General features: G+C 43.7%; 1 protein-coding gene, 1 non-coding gene and 1 pseudogene across 2 annotated transcripts; all 3 read right to left on the bottom strand.

Moving 5' to 3' along the window:
- Nucleotides 1–3082: 3082 nt before the first annotated feature.
- Nucleotides 3083–9028, bottom strand: LOC124694593. Its single transcript, XM_047227560.1, has 11 exons — nucleotides 8868–9028; nucleotides 8462–8788; nucleotides 8224–8367; nucleotides 8012–8095; nucleotides 7869–7906; nucleotides 7727–7768; nucleotides 7417–7467; nucleotides 6607–6702; nucleotides 5573–5638; nucleotides 4444–4527; nucleotides 3083–3180 (listed from the first exon to the last, which is right to left on the bottom strand). Exons 1-11 carry the CDS (start codon nucleotides 9026–9028, stop codon nucleotides 3167–3169), a joined length of 1107 nt encoding a protein of 368 aa, XP_047083516.1. The 3' UTR covers nucleotides 3083–3166.
- Nucleotides 9029–12272: 3244 nt separating this feature from the next.
- Nucleotides 12273–14136, bottom strand: LOC124694592 (annotated as a pseudogene).
- A 4899-nt stretch (nucleotides 14137–19035) lies between these two features.
- Nucleotides 19036–19106, bottom strand: TRNAG-GCC. The gene has a single exon. It is a non-coding gene; the product is annotated as a tRNA-Gly (tRNA).
- Nucleotides 19107–25531: the final 6425 nt, after the last annotated feature.

The following is a 25531-nucleotide window of genomic DNA, read 5'->3' as shown; positions in this document are numbered from 1 at the left end:
CTAGTGCTTTCGTTTCATATAGCTGATTAATCTTCATTGTTTTGATAAGTGTTGTTGTTGTGTGGGTGAACCTATGCTAATGCACCGCCCTTCCTAGGACTAATACATACTTGTGATTATACCCCTTGCAAGCATCCGCAAATACAAGAAAATAATTAAGATAAATCTAACCACAGCCTTAAACTCTGAGATCCTGCTATCCCTCCTGCATCGATATACCAACGGGGGTTTAGGTTTCGTCACTCCGGCAACCCCGCAATTAGCAAACGAATACAAGATGTATTCCCCTAGGCCCATAAATGGTGAAGTATCATGTAGTCGATGTTCACATGACACCACTAGAAGAATAACACCACAACTTAAATGTCATAACATTGAATACTAACCAACATAATTCACTACTAACATTTAGACTTCACCCATGTCCTCAAGAAGTAAACGAACTACTCACGAGACATCATATGGAACATGATCAGAGGTGATATGATGATGAATAACAATCTGAACATAAACCTTGGTTCAATGGTTTCACTCAATAGCATCAATAACAAGTAGAAATCAATACCGGGAGAGTTTCCCTATCAAACAATCAAGATCCACCCCTAATTGTTACAGCGGTGACGAGGTGCAGCGGTGGAGATGGCGGTGATGATGATGGAGATGATGGTGATGATGATGAAGATGATGTCCAGCTCGATGACGGTGACGATGGCGTCGATTTCCCCCTCCGGGAGGGAATTTCCCCGGCGGATTTCAGCCTGCCGGAGAGCTCTTTCTCTCTCGGTGTTTTCCGCCCCGCAGAGGCGGCTGTGACTCTTCGCGACTATCCTCTGGAGCTTAGGTTTTCGGGACGAAGAAGTACGCGAAGGAGAGGAGGCCAGAGGGGGCTGTGGGCCCCCTCCCCACATGGCGGCGCGGCCAGGGCAGGGCCCGCGCCGGCCTATGAGGGGGGCCCATGGCGGCCCTCCTTGGCTCCTCCTTTTGGAAAAATAGGATTTTTCATATAATTTTCGTCAATTGTTGATCTTCCGAAATATTGCATTCTGACGGCGCTTTTTCCAGCAGAATCCTGACTCCGGTGCGCGATCCTCCAATAATCATGAAACATGCAAGATGGATGAAATAACATAAGTATTACCTCTAAATAGGAAATATATCAATGAATAACAGCAAATTATGATATAAAATAGTGATGCAAAATGGACGTATCAAGCGTTCAACTCTGCCGCGGCCACGACCACGACCACGGCCGCGAGGTCGGCCTCCGCCTCTACCAGACATAGCGTCGAGTCTTGTTGAGATGGTGGCGGCTAGGGTTTGGGAGAGAGACGCTAGGGTTTTGTGTGTGAGAGGGACGATGAGAGGCGGCCCTTTTATAGGCCGGAGGGAGGCGGAGGAGCGGTGGCGCTCATTAACGCCGGCACGCAGAGCTAGGCGCGACGGGACGCGTCGCTGCGGGAACTGCATCGTCGTTGCGTCGCTGCGGGAACTGCACCGCCAATAACTTCCGTCGCGAGGTAGGCGACGGTTAGGTTAAAAATTTATTGTGCCGCTGACGAGTCGGGCCCCGCCACTCCCCACCTCGCTTTTCGTTGTGTCCAGCATCCCCGGTGCGTCCCCTGTGGGACGGGGACGGGCTCGGGGCGCCGGACACCGTATCGGCGCGCGCCGGACAAAAAAGGGCTTTGGGGAATGCGGCTGGAACGGTTTATTGGTCCGGCGCGCCCCAAATCTCTTTAGGGGACGTTTTGGGGGACGCGGCTGGAGATGCTCTCAGGTTCCTCAAGTGCTCATCCTGCTGCTCCACAACAGACTCCACTTGCGAGCCATGAAGACGAGGAACAATACTATGAAGTATTTTCCGACCCTGGTTATCTTCCATACCTGCCAGCTTTGAATGACTGGGTCTTGTGGGCCTGTTACTCAATTACTCATCTCATGGTTGTGTGTGGGGAGCCTATGTTACATTTGGAACAACTTTTTTTTGACTTATTTTGCTAGTACTTCAGGTCTGATTTTTTATGTGGATCCACATTTCTATCAATTGTTTATTACCACATATTTTTTATCAAATGTTTTAAGTTAAGAATCCGTGCTATTTTGCGCAGAAGCCAAAAATCCCTCTTTTGCCTACCTCTATCTGAACGAACCTGAAACGAAATTTTGACAAAAAGCGAACCAAAATATGTCTTTCGGGCAAACTGAAATCAGAAAGTTTTTTCGTTAGTTTTCAGTCATACAACTGTCCGCTTTTATTGGCTACGAAATTTGTCTGTCACCGAATTTAAAACACAACAAGCTGTTGAATAGTTACTCCCTAAACTAAGCAACCGGAATTGCGCGGCTTGATTTAGTGCTTTCTACATGGCACCAAGCCAAACAGAACGCTGGTTCTTGCTGATGAAAAATAAAACTGTGGCCTTTGTGCCGAATGCTGTTATCTTTGCTCAGAACAGAATTCCGCCTTATTTTTAGTTTTTGGCATATGAGGCAATGGCCTGGACAAAACGTTGTGAAGATCTCATTTCCTTTTCAAGTGGAAGGTGGAATTGCTCTAAAACAAGACTGCTGTGGTCTGCAAGTAGTTGAGATATGGAATGGTAGGTCTTGTCGGAAATGAATCAGTGGCATGAGCTTTTTTGTCCTTTCTTTTTCCTGGATCAGTGGCATGATGCTAACCAAAATTTTGCTCCTCAGTAATCTTTTGCAACACCAAAATATTAAATTTTCCGGTTCAGCACAAACACTCAACACAAAAATCTGGAGGTATGTTAATGCAGGTGCCAAATATTGTTGCCATAATTAACGTTCGGTTCATTTGAAAGAACACTGTCAAAGATACATATGCAGATAAGCTTCAGAACATGGCAAATACTAATACTTCATCTAGCAACATAATAACATTAGAAACTCAAGAGACACAGTCGCAGGATACCATAATATACTAGTTTTAGGAGGCTTCACCAAGTCTCAAGTAGGTCACATAAACAGAGTACTAGTACAAAGCAGCAGGATATTTTTTTCTTCTTGTTCCAACAGCTTCTAGTTTCATAAACCGCGTCTCACGCACATGTACAAAAGGGCCACCATTAGCTAGGTGTGCTCAAGTTTATGCTGAGGACCTTGCAGGAAAATACTAGTGTGCGTGCCAGCTCTAGCTCCAGTTTCAGTCTTTGACACCTGCACTCCAACCAGTATTCCATGTTAATACTTCCCAAGACAGTATGTTACCCCATGATGCAAACAAAATAAACAGCAAGAAAAGCCTCCTGCTTACTCAAGTGCCTTGCAAGAATACGTCCCACTTACTTCTGTTGAAATAGTATGACTACTAAAACTAAAAAAAGCCTCCTGTAACTTAGCTGGATTCAATGCAGAAAAAAAGTTTTAGCCCATTCTAGTGGCAAACATCTTAACAAGTGAAGTGGCCAAAGCTGTGCTGCTGTTTGATGTTCATTTCAACATTTTAATCATGGCTATGTACAAAAACAACTTTGCAATTCCAGATTGGTATTCAGTTTGTCCATTGAAGCTATTACTCTGCCTTGGTCTTCACATGTAGAAACACAACAATAGGAATTGAAATACTCCATTGTGGACTCTTATGTCAATGATAAAGGTAATGGAACCCTGTTCCTTACCAGACATGCTTAAAAAAAGGCCCACTTTTCTGTTGCAATTTTGGATGAGGATCTTGCTATAAAATTATTTTTTCTGTCCTTGGGCGATTTCTTAGATTTGAATTTTCCGAACTCAAAAGCTTACTCGCTCCTGCCCAAGAATTAATGCTCTTAAGGATCGCTGCATAAAGTATGGCCATGGCATAACATTCCTTTGACTCAAAATTGTGTACAGTGTTCAGTTAACAGTGAACATGACAAGGACCAAAGGTGAAGAGATACGCTTGTGCATGAAAGAATCCGAACTTATTTGCTTTCATTACTCTCTGACAAGGAATGTTTATTTATTAGTTTTTAGAAGGACCTATTAGTATAAGCATAATCGCACGTTATGCAGTATCAACATGAAAAACTAGGTTGCTTGATGCAAATTCAGTCCCGAAACTACCATGGACATAATATAAGCAAAACGACAAAAAACAGCTAACAGATATCAGTATGTTCCATAATATAAGCCGTTTTGGCAAGCTAAAATAGCTTGTTAAGAAGGCTTATATTATGGAGCGGAGGGAGTACTTGACAGGGAAAATGGTGTCTTCCACATCATTCAAAGGTTATAGTTACATAGGAACGTGGTAAAAGACAGCAGAAAGCAGCACGACCAGTTCTATGACTGAACAAATGAAACTGAAACATGGCATATCACATATTATCATCAGTAATGCATGCATCTACTCGACTAAACGTTTGGTGTTCTTAAAACTAACAATATCAATTGAGCAGATGAGTTTCATCCTGGTATACGCAGTTTCAAATAACTTACTTTCATTTATCACTGCCGAGATCCCAGAGTTTCCAGCATGACTTGTCAAGTTCGCAGTCTGTGAGATTGAAGCAACAGGAGCACCTGAAAGAAGTTCAGCGATTAGAAATGCAGCAGGTACAGGAACTGATGAAGTGCATGATGGTGTTGTTGCATAAAACATGTATATAATTACAGGAACCAGAATAAGATCGGCAATGGAAAGCCCAAGGAAGAAAAAATATCCCTGATGTAGATACTTAAGAAGTTAAGATGGCTTCTGGGGGCAGACAATGTGCATATGAACCAAACAATAAAATGTTGTGACATAATGAAGCATGACAAGGATTACACAGACAAGGTTGTAGATTGAAATTGTCAAACAGCCTTTTGGAACATAAGAACAATGGTATGCCATCAATGAAGCAAATATTATTATGATGATGCATATCGCTGAGAACCAAGCGCTGGCTTGGTGGCTTGAGCTCATGGTGGTGAGCTCGTCCATCCAGGTTCGAGTCACAGGTGCGGAAGAATTAAAACCGGGTGCTATCTAGCGCGTATGATTCCCTGGCGTGGTGCGTGGCCTTGGGGCTGGCGTGGTGCGTGGCCTTGGGGCTGGCGTGGAAGCCGGAGCGGCGGCTCCGGAGATCGCTTGCGATGTGGGGTGTTCACCCTGTTCACTTGGGTGACAATGTTGACGGCTCGTTTGGTACGCGGCCTCGGGGCCGGTGAGGTGTGTTGTGTTGTGGGGTGTCGCCTCCGGTCACTTGGGTGGCAGAGTCCGTCGACTCGTTGGTTTCGCAGCCTCGGGGCTGGAGTGTGTGTTGTTGATGTATCGGTTTTCGGCCAGTTTTCCTTATAAACTGGTCAATTTCCCTCTTTCTTAATGAATAGGCAGAGCTCCTGCCGGTTGCTCCAAAAATCTAGCGCGTATGATTCGCTGCTGGAGAGGTCTCATCTTCTACCTAAGAACGGACAGTAAAGGGAGGGATCCATCTCCCTTTGGTCAACGTTGATGATGCATATCACCCATGTGATAGTACATTTGGTATTCTGATAATGAAGATTTAGTGATTAACTGATACGGTGGAAGTTTTTCCAAGTTTGAAAAACAATTATTTACTTGAATTTGTCACAGATGAGATACCGGATATTTTATCAGGAACTGTCAATGTACAAGGCATAGGCTGCAAAATTGGAGCAACAGGAGGATCTGCAACAAATCCCGCAGTTAGTAAATGCAACAATAATGTGCAAAAAATAAAATCAGCCTTACAGAAAATGTAATCAAGAATTATCATGCAGATAAAATATAAAGAAGGGGAAACAATCAATAACATAACGATAGACTGGAGCTCAAGGGAAAGAAGTTTCAACTGCAGATCCCCTTTAAAGTTAGTAGCTGCTATAGGTAGAGGCAAAAAATGTACATGGAACAAAAAGTAATGGACAAAAATTTAGTAGCTGCTATAGATAGATGCACTGCTAGATATTATATTTTGTGAGACCAGGCTGAAGTAAAACTAAATGCCTTAAATTAGAACCCTCACACAGTCACACTGGTCAATATAAAACACAAGACCTTTGGCCATCGTTCATCACCTATAAGATATACTTTGTCAAATCAACAAAATCAGCAAAGTCAAATACAGGAGTCGCTTGCAGAGGACATGATTGTCGTATAGCATACGTACTAGTAACGTAGGTATTAAGGTATACATGTTTAGATCTAGATCTCAGCTTAATTAAAACAAATAATTAATGGGTAAAATACTAGATTACCCTTTTAAGTTTGGGGGTGTTGGTTCTATGGAAGCATTGCCCTATATAAATATCGCTGGATAATTGTCGAGACATCTCAACCACTGCATATCATCAGTAATTCAAAGATTACCTTCAATAATGCATACATTTGGTGATTTCTAACAACAAACAATTTCAGGAAGAGGTGAACCCAGAATAAAAGGTCGCCAGAGTCAGCGCTTGTATTTCTAACTTTTATTAGCTCATGATAAACTGCTCTAAATTAACATGTATTTGTCATATGTTGTTGGTCGTACGTGCCAATTGACCCCGCTGCTATAGTGCAGGTCTGCCCCTGATTTAAGGAATCAATTTTGCAGAAGCACAGATGGAGCTTCATCTTGGTTTGGAAAGATCAAGGATTTTCGACTAATATACCTGCATTTGCCAGTGAAGAGGTCCCAGACACAGAGTTTCTAGTAAGATCTGTCAAGGTATTCAACATGGTGTGCGATACTGTAGCACCTGGAACACCTGCAACGAATTGTTAAACAGTTAAGCACTGATAAAGTGCGAACAGCATCATCAAGAATGGCAGGGACTGCAGCTCTGTATTATCATGCACATCAAACAAAGAATGCAAAGCAACCAACAAGAGAATGAAAGATTTTGAAAATCTATGGGAAATGTGTTTTTACTATGGATACTTCCAAAATAACTTCTACAAATAAGAGCGGACAGTGTGCATAGAGAACACTTTGTGTTGCAACAGTATGTAGATCGGCTGAGGTATTATGGACATACAGGCCACAAAAGAAGTGAGCCTAACTAGGGAAGCGGATGTACAACCCAAACACCCAGGTTCAAGTTCCAAGGGACGCAGATTTGGGTTCTTATTGTTCCAAAAAATAAAATCACCTTTCAGAAAAAATACAGGCCACAACACAGAAATATACAAAGGATAACTAGTGGAGCACTTTGAAAGCAACAAATAATTAAAAGTGTCTGAAGGGCAATAATAAAATTGGTGAAGCAAGAACAAAGAACGAGTTGAACAAGCATGCAAATGATGGATGACCACATAACTAACAGGGTTGTGGTCTCCAAATCATAAGGGGAAAAAATGGGAAGTTGACAGAGAAGGGACCGCTAAAATTGATTTGGGAAAATGCTTTGCAACCGTTCCCACTTGATTGATGTTCTGAAAAAATAAGTGGGTACACTGACAAGTGACTAAGCTAAGGTTACCTTCCTTCCCACTTGATTGAAGTTCCAGACTACCAGCTTGTAAACTTTCATCTGAAGGGACGGGACACAAGTTGCTTAGATTATATACATACACATGATCCAAGAGGTTTTTCCAAAGAGTGGACAAGTAAAAATGAGGAAAATGTCAGATCAGATCTAGTTGTTACAGTTTGTCATGGCAAACCGAAAGGCCTCATAGGTTGCAACTTGCAAGTGTGTTGCAGCTGTCAAATATATCTCGGCTAACAGTAAGTTGAGCAATAGATGCATAAACTGCAACATAAACAAGACAAGGACACAAGAGTATTACCAAGAATATCTACCAGCCACTTCCTTGTCTTGTCTGTCAATCCTGTCACCAAAAACAGTAAAGATTGCTCTTACCCTCACAGATATATATAATCTATAAGTATGCTGCTTAAACATAAGAAGCTTGTAAAGGCGCATTGTACCACTGTTTAACTCGTGACTGCGAGTTGACGATGGTAGCCTGCAGAACATGTAACAGGTGCATATATGCTTGTCAAAAAGCAGAAAGTGCAGAATCGAGGATCGCTTTAAATTCGTTATCTTTCAAGATCATATTTTTTTTTACCTCTTCTTGATCTTAAGGAAGATCTTGGTCAGAGTTTTAGATCCTGGCAGGTCTTGTTCCTTGACGTAGCGCCTCCGACGGTATCTAGGTGAAACAAGATTACATGGCAATATGATAAGAATTCAGAGTTGCTAGTTGGTAGTGAAAGCCAGCCAAGTTTACACATGGACTAGAATGGTATAGATCAAGTGATGAGTAAAGTGATTAATCACCTGAATCCGATGGGAAGTACATCGTGTGGCATCATTGATCCAGCCGGGAACAGGGCCAGGTCTTTGAGCTCAGGAGCCTTATAAGCCAAGTCTTGGACGATGAGAGAGGCCTTGTGACGAACGCGCTCCCAGTCCAGTGAGGCCCTGAACAAGGAATATGGGTAAGCTAGCTTTGGCAAAGAGGAAAAATTGCAAGAATGAATTGAGGGGAATTGAAGATGATCTATCAAGTACTCGCCTGACTCGTTCGGAGTGGAGAAGGGAGAGGACGAGGGAACGGAGCCTGAGGGCGTCGTGGGAGACGGAGTCGTCATGCTTGAGGTACCGTGAGTTGTACTTGTAGTTGAAGTACTTGATGTCGCGGTTTTTCTCTCCGGCGACCATGCCGGCGAAGGCCCTGTGGTGCCTGATGAAGTGGATGAGCACCTGGGCCTCGTCGCTCTGCGGGTGCGTGACCGGTCGCAGGAAGCGCGAAACGTAGCTGACGGCGTCGTCCCACAGGCCCTGCTGCACGAGGCGCGACAGGTGTTCGACGCTCATGAGCGCGTCTGTCTCGTTGAGCAGCCTGCGATTGATTCAGCGAGCTAATGGTTAAGAAGCAGGAGGACGGACGGATGGTCAGGGAGGAAGAAAGGCATTGTTACCCTCGGAGCGCGTCGCGGAAGCCGTGGAGCCAGAGGAAGGTGAGGAGCCGGCGGTGGCGGTACCGCCGCACGCAGCCGTAGTCGACGGGGCCAATGGACTCGCCGTACGAGGCCACGTCATGGGGCATGACCAAAACGTTATCGGGGACGGAGCTCGCCATGGATCGACGCCGCCGGCGAGGAGAGACAGCCGCTGGGTTGGGGTCTGGGATTTGGCGGGGATTTGGGGAGGGAGGGCAGAGCCGTTTATATATACTAGTGGTTGGGGCGCCCCTTGGGGCGCCTCCTCGCTAGTGCTGTGCGGACCAATCTGATACCTATCTAATAATTACTGATGCAAGGTGGTGTGTGTAATGTTTGCTTTAGCAAATGGAAAAATCAATCAATCTGCACGCTAGTGAAGTTCTGATCTGAACTGCTTGCATATAGAACTCCCAGTATCTATTGTTTGCCTGAAGCATACTAAAAGTCAGAGAACAGCACATACAGTTGCACTTGGTTTTGTATCCAATGAACTACCCAACGGTGAGTTAGTGGTTTACATAGACAAAGATTCTTACAGTAAAGAAATTCCTATGAAAAGGTTGATCAAACCAGAACTAAGCTTCCACACGTGCTTTACATAGACAAAAGATGCACACATGAAGGAAACTCAGGAGCAGACCAAACACAAAACTAAGCTGGGCTTGCAAATTATCACCGTGATACAAAAAAATGATACTCACATATAGTTCAGGGCACTATATCTTGCAGTTGACATGTACTTCAGACCAACCTTTTATCAGACCAGCCTAGCATCCGAGGCGAGCAGCAATTCCATTATGTAGGATACCTGCAACAGAAATCAGAGGGATGTTCTGACCAAGAATGAAATCCATACATCTCAGTAAAGATAGATGCATGTTAATAAAAAATATGCATGTGCATCCAGTTGGGTATCTGAACTCTTCTCCATTAAATATTTAACAAACAACAATGAAAATGGTAGTTAAAGTTCTAATTCATTTGGATAAAAAAATTGGAGATAAAAAGAGAGAGTTTTCTGTGACCAAAGGCAATACTCGTTATGTATAGAAAGAACACACTGCTGCTGCTCATAAATCATATGCAGAGAGGAAAAAAAGATTCCAAGTGTAATTCATACAAGAAATTTGCACTCAGATAAGAAGAATTCAAATTTCTTTCATTTTTTTAGAATCAAGAGATAAACATAGGTGTATAAGTTGAAGGCTTACTTATCCACAATAAGATAATTGGCAGGTGAAAGTTAGGTGGGGGAGCCAAGCAACCAGCCAGCCATAGAGCAACTCCTACATATATTGCTTCACCAAAACATCAAGACAATGTCCTTCCTGCAAGTAGATGTCAGCATAGCAAATATACCAAAATTCTAGAAATTAGTGAAAAATAATAAAGATCATCATAAACTGAAAAACAGACATAATTTGCTCATCCACGAACAATAATGTTGTATATAATACCATCAGTCAACCATTTTGTCGATGGTCCACTATGAACATACAAGTACCACGCTAAAAAAATTCAAGTTAATATGGATTTAATTTATGCAAGCTAAATGACCAGGCTAACAATAAATGTGCATTTTGGCATATCTGTTTACATCATGTGTGCTTAAGGTTAATCTTGAGAGGCTCAAGAATCAAGGATTACTCACAACTAATTGAAGTTCTTTTAATACACAAGATGATAATCTCTTATTTTTGAATATAATGTCATCAATGAGCTTATCTCAAACACCATATTATGGATAATCCCGTTGAAGATCAACCACTTTCTACTTTGATGTATTTACCCTCAATTGCAATTATTCTTAAATTCATTGTCTGTCTGCAATCAAAATCCATAGAAGAAAGCTAAAGAACAAAATGGCATCTGGACATAATATGGGTCACTTAATTTCCTTAAAACAAACCAAAGTTCAATAGAAAAGAAAGAGCATAGGAGAGCTATAAACTAACTGAACACAAAATATAAAGGCGGTGTAAGATACATTAGTGAATCCACACAATATTATTTAAGGCTGGATGCACGATTGATATGATATACTATTAAGAATGCGTTGTCAAATAGGAGGCGTGGAAATTACTGGAATTATGAGAAGATCAAAACGCACATTTAGTTAATCTGATCCAAGCATAGAGATACTTAGAAAGATGCAATTATTTATGAAATATTTAAGCAAGCCAAAATTACGAAGTTTGTCTTTGAGCACATACAAAGAATATTCTACATAGATGACAAGAGGTTTCAGTTACAACCACAAGCATCCGGCTATCCAGCCAACCCCACTCTGCTGAAGCATCCTTGAATTTGAGTTGTCATTATGCAAATTACTCAGGGCAGATCTTGCAAAGCCTACATCATAAGTCATAGTAAAGCAACCAAAGAAAAAACAGGGAATAATAAAGTACATACAGAAGGCAGTATTCTGGATATTTCTTACCACTCAAATACAATGGTAATGACTGGTATTTTTCTTATGCAATTCAATATTCTATTATACAGCAGCGAGATTGTATGCTTCTGCCTAAAATATAGGGAAAATAGCCACTTCCAACATAAGGGTAGCTTGATGTTTCCTTGGATGTTGGAACTTAATTCTTCCACGGAAATTTGAATATAGGCAACTACAGTACATATGCTTCTCTAAAATCATTGGTACAGTTCAATCTAATTCACGGTACTGAAGTACATGTGCTTTTCAGAATATATTGATGGAAGTGTAATGAAACTTTGGATCCTCAGTGTAGCCATTTATTTTACTAAGACCTGATTTATGTGTCTCCTTGCTCCTCCTAGCAATATCATGATTAATTTTCTCTTTGAGTCAAGAAAAGCATGCAACAAGGCACTTACAAACAGAGCAACACCACACAAGCATTAGGTGTCAGGACAGGTTGCAACTCGTTTATCTGACCTTTTTAAAATATCGTAACCAAAACAACAAACGTCCATCAAATATCAAGCTAGTCACATCAAGATCGTCTAAATCCCAGCTGTGATGGCCAAAGTTCACCTAGACATAAGAAAGACGCCCATACAATATATTTAATATATCTATCAAAATGAGGTCAGGAACCCGGAAATTGTTGCTTCAATGGAGAAACCACAACCACCACAAATGTCCAAAAATAAATTAGGAAATGTAAGTAAAAAACCTTGAGTGATGATACAGAAGAAAGAGACACGGCTAGAGACCCATAGCACTGAACAATGGAAGCAATATGTTGGCCTCCACAAAGTGCGAAAGCAGGTCGCTTGTCAATGAGAAAATAAGCAATAACACATTGTTTTCACAATGCAACAAGAAGAAGAAGCAAGTATATGTCATGCATAGTATAGACTAAAGAAAAAGCCAACAACATATAAACACCTTTCATTTGTATCTGGAAGACAATACCAATTTCACTTTCAAGTTTATCATCTGCCCATTCCTGTCATAAATAACATTAGTTCTCCACATGTAAATAGGTACTCAAATGTGACGTCATCTGTATTTATAGTAAGACATGAAAAATTACCCTAACAACACATGGATATTATGTTATCATAATGGAACTTTTCCTGCAAGAATTACTGGGCAGAGGAAGATGATGCCAGTGTTCTTTTGTTACATACGGCATGAATGGGTGTAGCTGGTGCAAACAAGTGTTGAGGTAAATCTGCAGAGCATCTCTACAAGAAGCTGTTGCTGAATCCAACTCTTGAGGGTCATTAAGTAATGTTTTGCAGCTTCTATGGATACATTACATCGCTGGTAGTGCCACCATGAGTATATGGCAGATGTTACATCAAAGAACGTGTATGCTTCTAATGAGGTGGGTCTTGCAATACCCTTATACCAAGAGTATCCATTTGCAGATTGAAGGCATTGGACGCACAACGATAGTTGATAGTGGAGTTCAATGATCACACACTTGCCCAGTGCAAATCGAATGGCATTCCATAATTCATTACATAATTGCCAATATCCAAAAACCCTTTTGATATTCAGATTTATCTTGTCTAACTGCAAAGCAAAAGATATTCTATAAAAAGATGAACCAAAAGCTGAACACAAAAGAAACTTAAATGGGTGTGACTATAACCTGGAAAGTGTAAGAAATCAGATTGCTATATCATTATGTTTCCTCACCTTATTGAATGATTAACTCAGACAAGAAAAAATGTCTCTGTAAAAGTGTAAAGAAGAAACTAAACACTTCAATAGAATTTTACCTGCAACACATGATCTCTCTGAAGCAGTGCCCTTCCCGACTTTCTACATCTACATCAGGTCAAGTGAATAAAAAAGAAATCCTAGTAATTATTCACCATATCAATCTGCAAGTACAAACCAAGGAAAAATTAGTCATCAAAAGGTATTAGAGCTGAGAAAGATCTACCAAAAGAGAGAGAAATAAGAGACAGAGGAACCTGTGGTCCTCATGGTAGCACAACTATTTTCAGCAACTGCTGCTTCGCCTTGCAGCTCCGCTGATTAAAACAGAGAAGGGGATCAATATTGTGCGTCCATATGTCTAAGAATGAGAGGGAGAGTCGAAGGAATAAATTCTATCAGCGGAAAATCTGAACCAGGTTGCAAAACCTATCAAACATTAAAACAAAAAACAATTAGAGTGGGTTGCTCCTACAAGATGCGAAGGACAAAACTTCTTAGCAGGGTGCTCACCTTGATGTTGCAGATTAGCGTTGCTTTGGGAGGTAGTAGCTAGCTTGGAGGAGGGTGTCGTGGATGTTGCAGATTAGCGTTGCTTTGGGAGGTAGTAGCCAGCAGGAGGCCAGCAGAGTTCTTCCCGGATCTCACTGGCGACGGCACGCACGTTCGGTCGGCCGGCCGATAGCTGAGCAACCATTGAGTTGTGAGCCCCGTGGAACACACATGCAAAAGGATGGAATGGCAAGGCTCACCTTGACTCGATTCTATCGTCCGTCTCGCTGGCAGAGGCTTGGGAGACATGGGCGCCCCAACCTCTGTAACAACCGGCTCCAGCATCGCCATGATTCGAGCAATGGTGCGGCGCCGCCTCCTAGCATCGCCCTCTTGCCACTGTCTGCAGTGCAGCGCGATGACGGCCAAACGCGGGAGCGGCGGTCCCGCTCCCCCTGAGCAACAGTGCGGCCGTCCTCCTCCATGCCACCGAGACTGCAGCGCGCAGCGGCGGCCGATACGGCGGGGCACGCGAGCGGCGGTTCCGCACCTCCTGTTGACTCTGAGGAGGGAGAGGCCACGTGAGGCGCGGCGCATGGAGAGGGCGACCGCGAGAGGCGGCGGCGGCAGAGAATGGGGAATAGAGCTAGGGTTTTTAGCGCTGGGACCTCGCGACTTCCTTTCTCGTGTTTTTTCCCCACCGAAGCCAATGACATGTGGGGCAACGAGCGAAGAAGAGAAAGGCCAGCGCCCAACCCTTCCACGCCAGGGGCGTATCGTGGATAGCCCCAGAGGTCTCGCCAGTAACACGCACTTGCTTGTACTCAATCTGCGTAGATCCCTTCTTCACCCATATTTCCCCCATCCGGCCCCAACTTCACCCATATTTCCCCCATCCGGCCCACACTCCCCCAAATCCCCCAACTTCAGCACCTCTCCCCAGACCCCACCATAGCAAGCCGACCCCCTTCTCTTCCTCTACGCCATTTGTGAAAATACCCTTCTACCTTTCTATAAGTCGGTTTTAGACAAGGTTTAAAATAGCGTGCTAAATAAAATAGCGCCAGTCTCTTTCAAACGCTATGGACGCTATATCGTGCTAATTGCGTGCTATATTTTAAATAGCGATTTGAAAAAAATATCAAATATAACCTAAAAATAAAGAATTTCGCTAAAATGGTTGGATAGTTAGTAAAAAAAGAGAGGGAATCATGCATACATAACCACATATAACAAATAGATCTTCAATTTTTCAGAAGACTAACATCAGCATTTCACAAGACAACAGCATAGTATATATTAGTTATTAAGAATCATTAGCATCAGCGATATTATGTTCGAATCTAGAAGAGAAACCAATAGATTGCAGTTCATCACCACAAAAAAGTCAAAGCAACTTAGCTTGAAAAAATAGCGCGCTAACGCTATGAAGTTTTAGCGCGATATAGCATGCTATCTCACAAATAGCACCATAGTGAGAAAAATTACTAAAATTTAGCGTGGACCCTCCAAATATGCTATTGCGTGCTATTAGCGGAGAAATAGCGCGCTATTTTAAACCTTGGTTTTAGAGCATCCAGCCGCGTCCTCTAAAAACGCACCCCAAATAAATAAAAGTGCACGAAAATAAAGGTTATCATTCAGATTTGATTATATATTACAAGTTCGAATGAAAATGGCTAGATTTCATCTAAACCCTAGCCTACTGGCCACACGACGGTGCGTTCGACGGCCCCGCCCCATCGTCGCCTCCCCTCTGTCGCAGCTCCTACTGCGCGCGCCACCTCTCCACGCGTAGGGCGGTGGCTAGACGCCGCTGCTCCAGCAGTGCGTCGTCACCTGCCCTCCCCTGCTGCGCCGCCTGGAGGGAGAGCTTGACGACGCGGAGAATCTGCGCGTCTTCGCGGGCACGGGCGTCGTCCTAGAGCTTCTTCTCTGACTCGAAGGACTCGACGAGCACTCGTTGTTGATCCGCCGCCTCATCCAGGTGCGGCCCGTCGTAGTCGGACCACTCGAAGTCGTCGTCGTCGTCGTCCTCCTCCGCCTCGTCCTCCTCCTCCGCCTCGTCCTCATCCTCCTCCTCCTCCATTTGCGCCTCCATGTGCGCCGCCAACGCGTCGGCCTCTGCCGCCAACGCATCAGCCCGCGCCCCCCAGGCTGCCTCCGCTGCCGCCAGCGCCGCCTCCCGCTGCTGACAGTCCTGCGCCGCCACCCGCTGTTGACGCGCCACCGCCTCCCGCCGCCGCTACTCCATCGCCTCCCGCCATTCACGGTACTGGAGATCCCGCTCCATGTGCAGGCGCTGCCACTCTGCATGCCACCGCTCGCCCATCTCCTCCGCCCGGCGCCGCCTCGCCTCTTCCACCGTGGCGGCGTCAAACGCCGCTATGGTGTCCGCCAGCGCTTCCTCCTCCCACGCCTCACTCTCCGCAGTTTCCGGGTCAATGTCGAACTGCGGTGCTTCGGGTGGTGGAGGTGGTGGTGGAGGGAACTGGTCGGCGCCGAGGCGGTTCATCATTACGCAGGGTTGTGCTCGTGGTGGAGAAAGGGGTGATGGCGGATGTGGTGTCTGCCATTGAGCCGGGGGGGGGGGGGGGGCTTTTATAGATGCCGGTGTCGCCAGAAGAGGCGGGAACATAGCGTGGGGAAAGGCCAGAAGCGGCGGGAAGAAAGCGCGGGAACGCACGGTGCCGTGCGAACACCGGCAACGCGTGGAGACTACGCAGCACCGATAAGACGTCTCGCCTGCCCCTCCGTCGCCATTAAGGCAAAGCTGCGACGCTTCGTTCGTGTGTCACTGCGCGCAAATAACTTCCGTCACGAGGTAGGCGACAATTAGGTTTAAACTTGAATGTGCCGCTGGCGTGTCAGGCCCGCGTCTCCTCGCCTCACTTCTCGTTGTGTCCGATATGCCTGGAGCGTCCCCTGTGTAGCGGGGACGGGTTTGGGGCGCCGCATACCATATTGGACCGCGCCGGACAAAAAGAGGCTTTCGGACGCGCAACTGGGAACGATTTTTTGTCCGGCGCGCCCCAAATCCCTTTAGGGGACGCTTTGGGGGGACGCGGCTGGAGATGCTCTTAGTCACCAGTTGGGCCTAGCCTATGAGGTTCCACCTTTTTTTTTTTTTTTGCCCCTTGGCCTTACTCTTAGGGTTCAAGCCCCTAATTTTCTCATAAATTTCTGGAATGTACTTAATTCTGGCATTTAAAATATCTTGACATAAAGTCTCAACTTTATGATCCTGGTGAACCACTTTGCTTTGATCGACTTGGTCTATGCGCAAGTGCAACACTACGACTTATTTTGTTTCATTTTGATATCATTTTATTTGCTTGTAATGGGAAGTCAGATACATGTGCAAATGCTCGGGCCTTTCTTTACCGTTTCAGCTGAACGTCTAAGTAGAACACTAGAGACGCTTGGCTTTGCGGTTTGGCGATGTTGTGCTCTTTTTCTCCCGCACACACTCTCTCTCTGTCCCTATATATAGCTTGTGAGAGAAGACAATATTGAACTACAAGCTTGACTAGTTCATAACATAAGAATGTATATAACAATACATTGCTTTTTTGCCCAACAATCGATGGGAGGATCTACTCATTGGTCGACGAGAGAAAGTTTGTTGATACTGCAAAACTGTATTTCTTCACACTAAGTTATTTTCCATAAATCCAATTGCATGCTCAAAATATTACACGACTTTTTCAATGATTTCATTCAATCGATTGATGGGAGAGAGAGATTAGCCACTCGTGTCACTAAAAAATGTTAACACTAGCGGTCCAACATGGTTGCATGCCCCACGGTCATCCTCCCGATTTCACATATTATCTTGCCTCCTGTCTTCTCTCTCCGTGGGGAACTAGAGCAAACGCAGCACTCGTCAAACCGTTGCCACGAAACCTCTCCTCCTTTGTTTTCTTTGACCAATCATTCCTTCTACCCAACCTTACTGACTTACTGTCCTCTCTGCTGGGACCTCTAAAGGACCAAACATAGAGGGGTGGATATGTTTCTATAAGTTTTAACTTTTTAAAATAATTTTACGCTTTGTGTATAAATAAGATGAGCCTGATGCAACTATGTGGTATAACTACAACCTATGTGATGATATAAGGTATTTCAAGCACCACTACAACAGAGCAGGCGGGTGCCTGCAGTTTTAAACGTCCAGCCACACGCTAAAATCCTCAGTTACGATATGGCGGCACTTAACTATCTCGGAGATTATGCACACGCAATGCTTTTTCTAACGCATCGTATATTGAATCGCTGCTAGTGGCACACCATATATTGTTGACATCGCACTACACTTACTGGGGACGCATGTTAGGTGCCAGATATAACGTTCCACGATGAAACTACATAGTGTCTCGTATGGTATATGTCGACGCACACTTTTGTGTGTAGAAATATGATTATTCAACACTAATTATATAATGTAAATTAAATATAAAATAGTAAAATTTATAGCACACAGAACGAAACTGCAGCTGAAAGGACATACACATGAGCATATATTATATGTAGTGTACTTCTGAGCCGACAATTTCACAGTTCATCTTATACATATATAGCTAGCTGCAACTCTAATGCTAATAAATTCACCGACTAAATTAAGATGGTATGCACCATCACGATCAGACAACCCTCTTTGACTCCAATTCAAACGGGAAAGTGCGAACACCACCTTTATTGAGATTGTTTAGGACAACATAGTCTCCCTCGTCTAAGATGAAACTAAAAGTGCCATCATTATCATACTCCGCATGAACTTCACCTATAACATCTTTACAACTGCGACATGTGACGTCGATGTTTCTTCACATACAACCATAAATCTTAGTTCAGCATTGCTGGGTAAACAGCTTCCGTATAATATATACAATAATATGCTGAGATATTTCTTCAAGCCTCTAGCCACCAGGCAAGCAAGGCACATATATTAAACATCTCAATGATTTTACCATTAGTGGTTGAAAACAAAATCTTAATTAGAGCAGAATACACCATTTTATACATGAACGAAAACAAAATTGTTTTTTTGAAACAATGCAAAATATTTGCTATTTTCTTCAGTAGAGAAAAACGAACACACATAGATGGATTTCCATCGGCATTAGACGAACAAGGTACATAGAGATGTAATCAGCTTTGTCAAGGCACTGGGGACCAATCGCGGGCATGGATAAGTGGACCGGTTACGCATGCTGTAGCGACTCGATCCAAACGAATCGATCTGTCAATCGGGCGTTCCATCGGTTTCACCAAATTTGGGAGCTAAAAACATAGCGCGAGAAGACTGAACGAAGTTGGGCCGAGCCCATCTTAGTAAAGATGTACGCGATAACCGTATAGACCGCACAAGGCGGCGCATAGGAGCTCCCGAGTTGGCCTCTTCGCCGTGCATATAGCCTACTACTGCTTTGGGCCAAGCACTAGCCTTTTAGATGCAAAAGGCTAGAAAAAAAATAGAATTTCAAAACGAGAGAATGCACCAGCCGGGAATCGAACCCGGGTCTGTACCGTGGCAGGGTACTATTCTACCACTAGACCACTGGTGCCTCGATGAGATACAATTTTTCCTTACCTTACTCAACACTTACCTATATTTCATTTCTCTTCGCAAATTCTCCGTATCAAACGCAGCCGTATGTGTACAGGACAACGTACACGTACCATGGGGACGCAAGGAACGAACGGGGTACGGCAGTACCGTACGTGCGTCCTGTACGTTTGCTTGCAACATCTCTCTCGACACACACCAGGTCAGGATGCCTGAACATACACATGCGAGGAGATATCGATCCATGATCACTCATCCGACCACCAGCTAGCTAGCGCTTGACGAAACGTACGGGTTAATCACACGATCGACCGACTCACTCGGGCAGTGCAGCGGTCTCTCTTTCCCGCGGCGGCCGTCCTGTCCCCTTCTTCCTCCCCCAGCTCGCCAACACGCCGGAGTGACGCGATCCACTTGCTCTGCTCCTCACGTCACGCCTGCCTCGCGCGCATTCCCTGTTCGTTGTGTGTCTGTGTCGCCGCACGGCTCTGTCCGTCTACCCAAGCTGTTCAGCCCACGGAAACAGCAGCGATGGAGAAGCTTCTAGCTAGCAGACCGGCGCTGCACGCAGACAGCGGAACAAGGGAAGTAGCGATAGGCCATTGGCGCCTAGCTAGCGCGGTTCCAGATCTGGAGTGCGTGTGGCTTTTGGCGCGGTCCGGCCGCGCGCGCCAACAGTGGAGCTTGCGTCTTTCGCCATCGATCCGCCCGATCTCGGAACTCCGGACAGCTACGTCTCAGATCGGTGGCGCCATCGATCTGACCGGCCAGCGGACGCGCATGGCGGCCCATGTCGAGGAGCTCTCGGCACTTGATTGATGGCTTGATGTTGCGACGATCAAGGACCACGTAGGTGTGTACCGTACATAATGTTTTCATGTCTCTTGTGTCACTGTGATTTAAGTGGCGGAACTACACAGACATGTTTTGTTTTAGGAAAACACATGCTCTTTATTGATCAATAATCATAATGTTATTACACATAGCCTCTTGGATACAATCCAGAAAAACACCGCCACACAACGCTAACTAAAGAAATACACTTTCTAGCTAACAGATGAGCATCAACGTTGAGCACGCGAAGCACATGACGAAAACCAACATGAAGTATCAGTGCCCACAAACACCAATCATTGTTTAAGCTTTAAGTAATCCTTAAAATTTTAGCATAAATATTAGACAAATCTGTAAGGAATTTCCTTCCCCTAGCCCTAGATAGTTCTGACACTGTGAACAACGGGACCTTGGTGTTGTGTCGTGATAGGGCCCTCAAAACTATGGACCAACCATGTACATAACTTGCACAAGACCGTATATTCCGGTTGACGATGATTGCCAGTAAGAGTGCTCCTCTGTTCGGTTGTGGTAGTTGTGGTTGAGGCCGTGGCTCTGATCACACATATCGTTTTTTTACATCTCATGAAACAAATATATTCAAAATAAAACAAATTAGGTCGGCAAACAATACCCAATTGTGTACATTGTTGGGTCCAAACGTGGATTATAATTTTGTTTGGCACACCCGGCCGTCGAGTGAGAAGTTACCAACGAAAACGGTCGACTACATGAAAAAAGTCAAAATAAAAAGAAGTATTAGCATATAAAACATAAACATAAATAACTTTTAGTACATTGGAAAAGACAAAGTTTGAGTTAACCACACTAAAAAAAATAAGAAAAAACAGATAATTTAAAAACAATATTTAGCCTCGCAACAAATTTTGCACATTACAAACACACAATCAACACATTCTGAAAATGTGCAACTAGTGTATATACAAATTGCGCTGGTCAAAATAAAGGTATGAAGACCAAAAGAATCATCAAAACATATTTAGTAGCAAAAAAATATTTTTTTTGGCACATTAAAACTCTTTAGATGGTGTACTTAAAGAGCACCAAACCCGTTTATTTTCGATAAAAATAGAAAATCACAAGTACAAGAACCACCAGAAATGGAGTTCCATTACAAATGCAATAGTTGCACATTTTTATGGTGCCATTTTTTATATCAAAAGGGCAAGTGAAGAAAAGAAATAAAAAAACTAACTTCTCTAAGAGAAATGAATCAACCGCCATGAAATAAAAGGAATAAACCAAATGGAAAAACAACCGATAGGTGAGAAATTTCGGAATAGTATAGGGAACCACTTTTGTTTTCTAACGAAACACAATTTTGTGTAATGTTGTGAGGAAGTAGAGTTCCATTTTTTAGATATCCTGGCAACTATGATGTCGAGTGTGTTAAATTCTGACGTGCTCATATTGGGCAGGGCCTGACCTAAAATGGTCTGAGTGGGGGCCTGGCCTCCACACAATTTTTTGAATTGCAATAGAAGATTTAGTGAATTTTCTAAAAAAACATGCCCCCAATTATGTTTTCCCCTATAAATTATCTCCGAGGTCCATCCCTCATATTGGACCTAAACTCGCATGATCTGGAATTTAAGAGGGGCAAATAACCTAGCCAAGAGATGGTCTCAGATAACCCATGCAATATTGTATGTTTGCAGGAAACAAAGATTACAGTGATGATGAGAACTCTAGTTGTGGAGATGTTGGGACCAAGATTTGGGGACAATTCATCTATTTGTTGGCCGACAAAAACAAGCGAGGCGTGCTCATCACTTGTACAAATGATTTTCTGATCACGGCGGAGCCATTGCTGGCTGCGGCCCGTTTTTCTATATCTGGAGTTATTGTTCACAAGGTCGATCTCTCATCTTGGGAAGTTACTTCATGTACGGTCCTCGGGAGGAGGATCTCAAGGATGAATCCATGCAGGAAATCAGACAGATTAGGGTTGTGGTGCAGGACAATTGGGTTCTACTTGGTGATCTCAACCTAATTTGCAATAGTGATGACAAAAGCAACGGCAATGTAAACCTCAGATTGATGGGCCAATTCAGAGCTTTAATTCAAGGTTTAGATTTAATTAGTTACCCTCTTATTGGAAGGAAATTCACGGGGGTCCAGTAGCAGAACTCACACTAGAACTGGCAGAGTGCTGGTTTCTGAGGAATGGGACTTTGCCTACTCCAATTTCAGTTAACATCAACGTCATCGCAATGTGTTTGATTAGTGTCCACTCCTATTGAGCAAGATGAATATGCAACACTTTGCAGGCTTTGGATTCGAGATGCACTGGCTCAATTATGATGCTTTTGTGTCGGTGGTGCAGCAATCTTGGGAGAAGCCGTCGGGTCTACGTACAGACGCCCTTAGAGTTTTGCACACTAAGCTAAACATAACCTCGCCATCCTTGAAGTTGCGGAACAAAGGCAAGGTTAGATGGGCCAAATTTTTAGCCTCGGTCATGGATGAGGTGATCTTCAGTCTTGATTTGGTCCAGAACACACAATGCTGATGGATAAGGAAATCGAATTGCGATCCTTACTCAAGTGCAAGCTGAACCGTGTACTTTTTAGCGTCATGGGCATGACGGATATGGAGGATGCCTATCCAATTGACGCGTCTGTCATAGGCAGCTCCAGGCCTCTGTTGCCATACTCCATGTACCAGACAATTATGAAGATTGAACGCAAATGTTGTATTTCCGCATGAAAATTAATGGAAAGGACAACAGTCCCAATTGGATGTACATGACACTTCTAGTGGCCTCCGCGGCCACGTCATCTCCCTTCTAGGTCACCCATCCTTGGGGTTTCACGATATGGTGTCGAGGTTGCTTTGCATGAATATCACGTGGGAGTGATTTCTCTAGGGTCGTCCCAAGAAGGTTTTGACCCCCGTGAGGTTGTCGCGTGTGTTGATGCTGCAATTCAATAAACAAAAATCCGTGTCACGCTCAGGGCCATCGCGACCCTTCCCTGTTATCACATTGTGATGTCTGCCTGAGGTTTGCAAACAAATATGAGGTAATCTTGGAAACGGTGGTGGCATCGCCCTATATGAAGTTGACGGTACCGTCGATCTTGCACTCCTTGTAGAACTCATCTTGCTCTCGGCCAGTATGGTTTCCTGGATGCTAACAAACTCAAATCGCTAGAAAATGGACCATTGGCGGTGGACCGTACTGCTAGGCCGGTCCCACGTTGACTCCGGTTGCTCACCGTTAACTCTTGCATCGTGAAGTTGTCATCCGTGATATCTGCATGCAGCACGACCGACTGAAGCTACCGTGTATAGAGAAGATCAATATGGATGATGGAACCATGCATTATTAATCTTGTGTGTGACTAGGTTGCGGGGCTTGATAGAGATGTTGAGAGACTCGTTTAAACTTTGAGTAATCTTTAAAGTTTTAACATAAATATTAGACATATTTTAAAGAAATTTTCTAGGATAGGGGGCCATGGCCCCCTAGCCCTAGATAGTTCCGTCGGTGTGCTTACATGGCCTCCATCCTAAGGTCATAGTTCCTGCACATTCCTATATTGTCAATTTAACTAACATAAATTATAGAGCATACAAATTATATCATTAGAAAGTAGAACATCTAAATTTTCTAATGATATAAATTTTATAATACATTCTTCTATTACTTTAGTTAAATTTATGACCTAAGGATATGGGTAGAACCTATAAACTGAGACAAAGGTAATAGCATGGTGATCCATGAAATAAATGCTACAACTAACCTCCTAATGGAGGCATTGTTTAGACATGGGAACCGGGTGTTAAATTCAGAAGCCCATATGCTAGCTCGATCAGCAGTTTTCTGATAACTTTGGACGTCAGGTTTGGCTCCCCCTAATGTTTTTTTATTCCATACAATGTTTTAATTCAATAAAGAGCTATAGTTTCTCTCCAAAAACAAAAATATATAGATGATGCTATTTATTTTTTTACAAAAATGAAAAACTAACATGTCATTCACTACAGGAATGGCTCGAAACACCGATGGCTGGAAACCCTCGGCGTAGCTACATTGGGCCGTCGGCGTAGGCTATGCCAAGGGCTGCCCTCGGCATAGCTCCTCGGGAAAGATCCACCTCGGCAAAGCCACGTGGGCCGTCGGCGTAGATCCGGCCCTCGGCGCAACCCATATACGCCGACGGTAGCCTTCGGTGTCTAGACCCTCGACGTAGGCCACGTCGTCGTTAAGAATTCATTTTTTTCAAACTTTTTAATCTCTCACGTGAATCATTTTAAATCTAACTACACTTAATCTTAGATCAAATTGCACTCATGGTCCCTCATCCTCACACTACTCCACCGCTAGCGCACTTAACATCTTTGTTCCTTCCGGTTGAGCTTTCATGTAAGAAACGAAACATTGTTGATAATACTACCATATCAATCCTATTAACCCTTAGACCGTGGTATCACAACTCTTTATTATTTTGAATTTTAAACAATTATTTAAATAACATCAATGGTTTAGTAATAATAATCTTTATGCAGGATGCGATTATTAATTTAAGTTTTAGAAGAACATAAAAAATATAAAATCCTGAATTTCTAGCAAAAAACTAAAATCTTCTTGGTTTCATATTTTCATTTGGAATTTTGAGAATCTAAAAAAAATGCCAACCGAGTAAACCTCAGTGAATTCGGATGTAACTTTTGTCCCACGATCATTTTGATATATTATACACTTTTTTCCGACTTTGTATGCAACTAGAAAATCCGTTTAACCGACACATGACGCAATTTTGCAAAAAAAGGTTGAAATTCATTTTGTGTTAAATTCTCTTGCAACTAGATAACATAACACATGGACATCTCGAAGGATTATATTTTTTGAATTTTTTTATCGTACTCTGCCATTCAATTGAAACTTAAAAAGGCGATCCACAGGGGAATGGGGTGGGGTGGTGGTGGTGGTGGTGGTGCGTGGAGGGAAAAAGGTTCAAGGCTACACCGAAGGTGGCCGTCGTCGTAGATTTTTTTTTAAAGGAGGAGGCTATGCCGAGGGCAGCCCTTGACGTAGCACTGACGCCGTGACTACTCCGTCACGACCTGGCCATGGAGGGTCGTGTGCCCAGGCCTACGCCGACGGTCCGGAGTAGGTCGAGAGCAGCCGTCGACAGAGCGCTGCCTACACCGAGGGCTCACTTGGCGGGCTGGCTTGGCCAGCCATACGCGGACGACTCCAAATTTTAACCATCGACGTATGAGCAGGTTGTCGGTACGCTATTCCTGTAGTGATTTAATCATGCTATCTTAGGGCGTTTGAGACTGGTCAAGACATGGCGACTGTAATTAAAGGGACACATGACACATGATCCAAGGGAGCAAGGTTTTGGAGGCTGTGGCGACATATTTTCTTTTTTTAGACTAACAGGGACAGCTCCTCGGCCCCATTTCCATGAAATGAAACCAAAGCGTAACAAGGTTTACATAGTAGTATCCTTTTCTACTCGTCACTGCCGTAATCACATGCAAAACTAGTTCTTTGTGTCGCACAATGTTTGTAAAATAATATTTCCAGGCTAGCTGGAGGCCTAAGCTTCACTT

This window comes from Lolium rigidum, chromosome 3 (assembly GCF_022539505.1).
Source record: "Lolium rigidum isolate FL_2022 chromosome 3, APGP_CSIRO_Lrig_0.1, whole genome shotgun sequence".
NCBI lineage: Eukaryota > Viridiplantae > Streptophyta > Magnoliopsida > Poales > Poaceae > Lolium > Lolium rigidum.
Note: the sequence above shows the minus strand (reverse complement) of the source record. Positions and strands in the feature narration are given on the sequence as shown.

Bases quoted from the DNA above. Each gene is read 5' to 3' on its own strand.
- LOC124694593 (XM_047227560.1), bottom strand. From the start codon at position 9,028: ATGGCGAGCTCCGTCCCCGATAACGTTTTGGTCATGCCCCATGACGTG. The intron at 8,789-8,867 runs GTAACAATGCCT...AATCAATCGCAG, and splicing joins TTCCGCGACGCGCTCCGAGG to GCTGCTCAACGAGACAGACG. The intron at 6,703-7,416 runs GTAACCTTAGCT...AATTCGTTGCAG, and splicing joins TCAATCAAGTGGGAAGGAAG to GTGTTCCAGGTGCTACAGTA.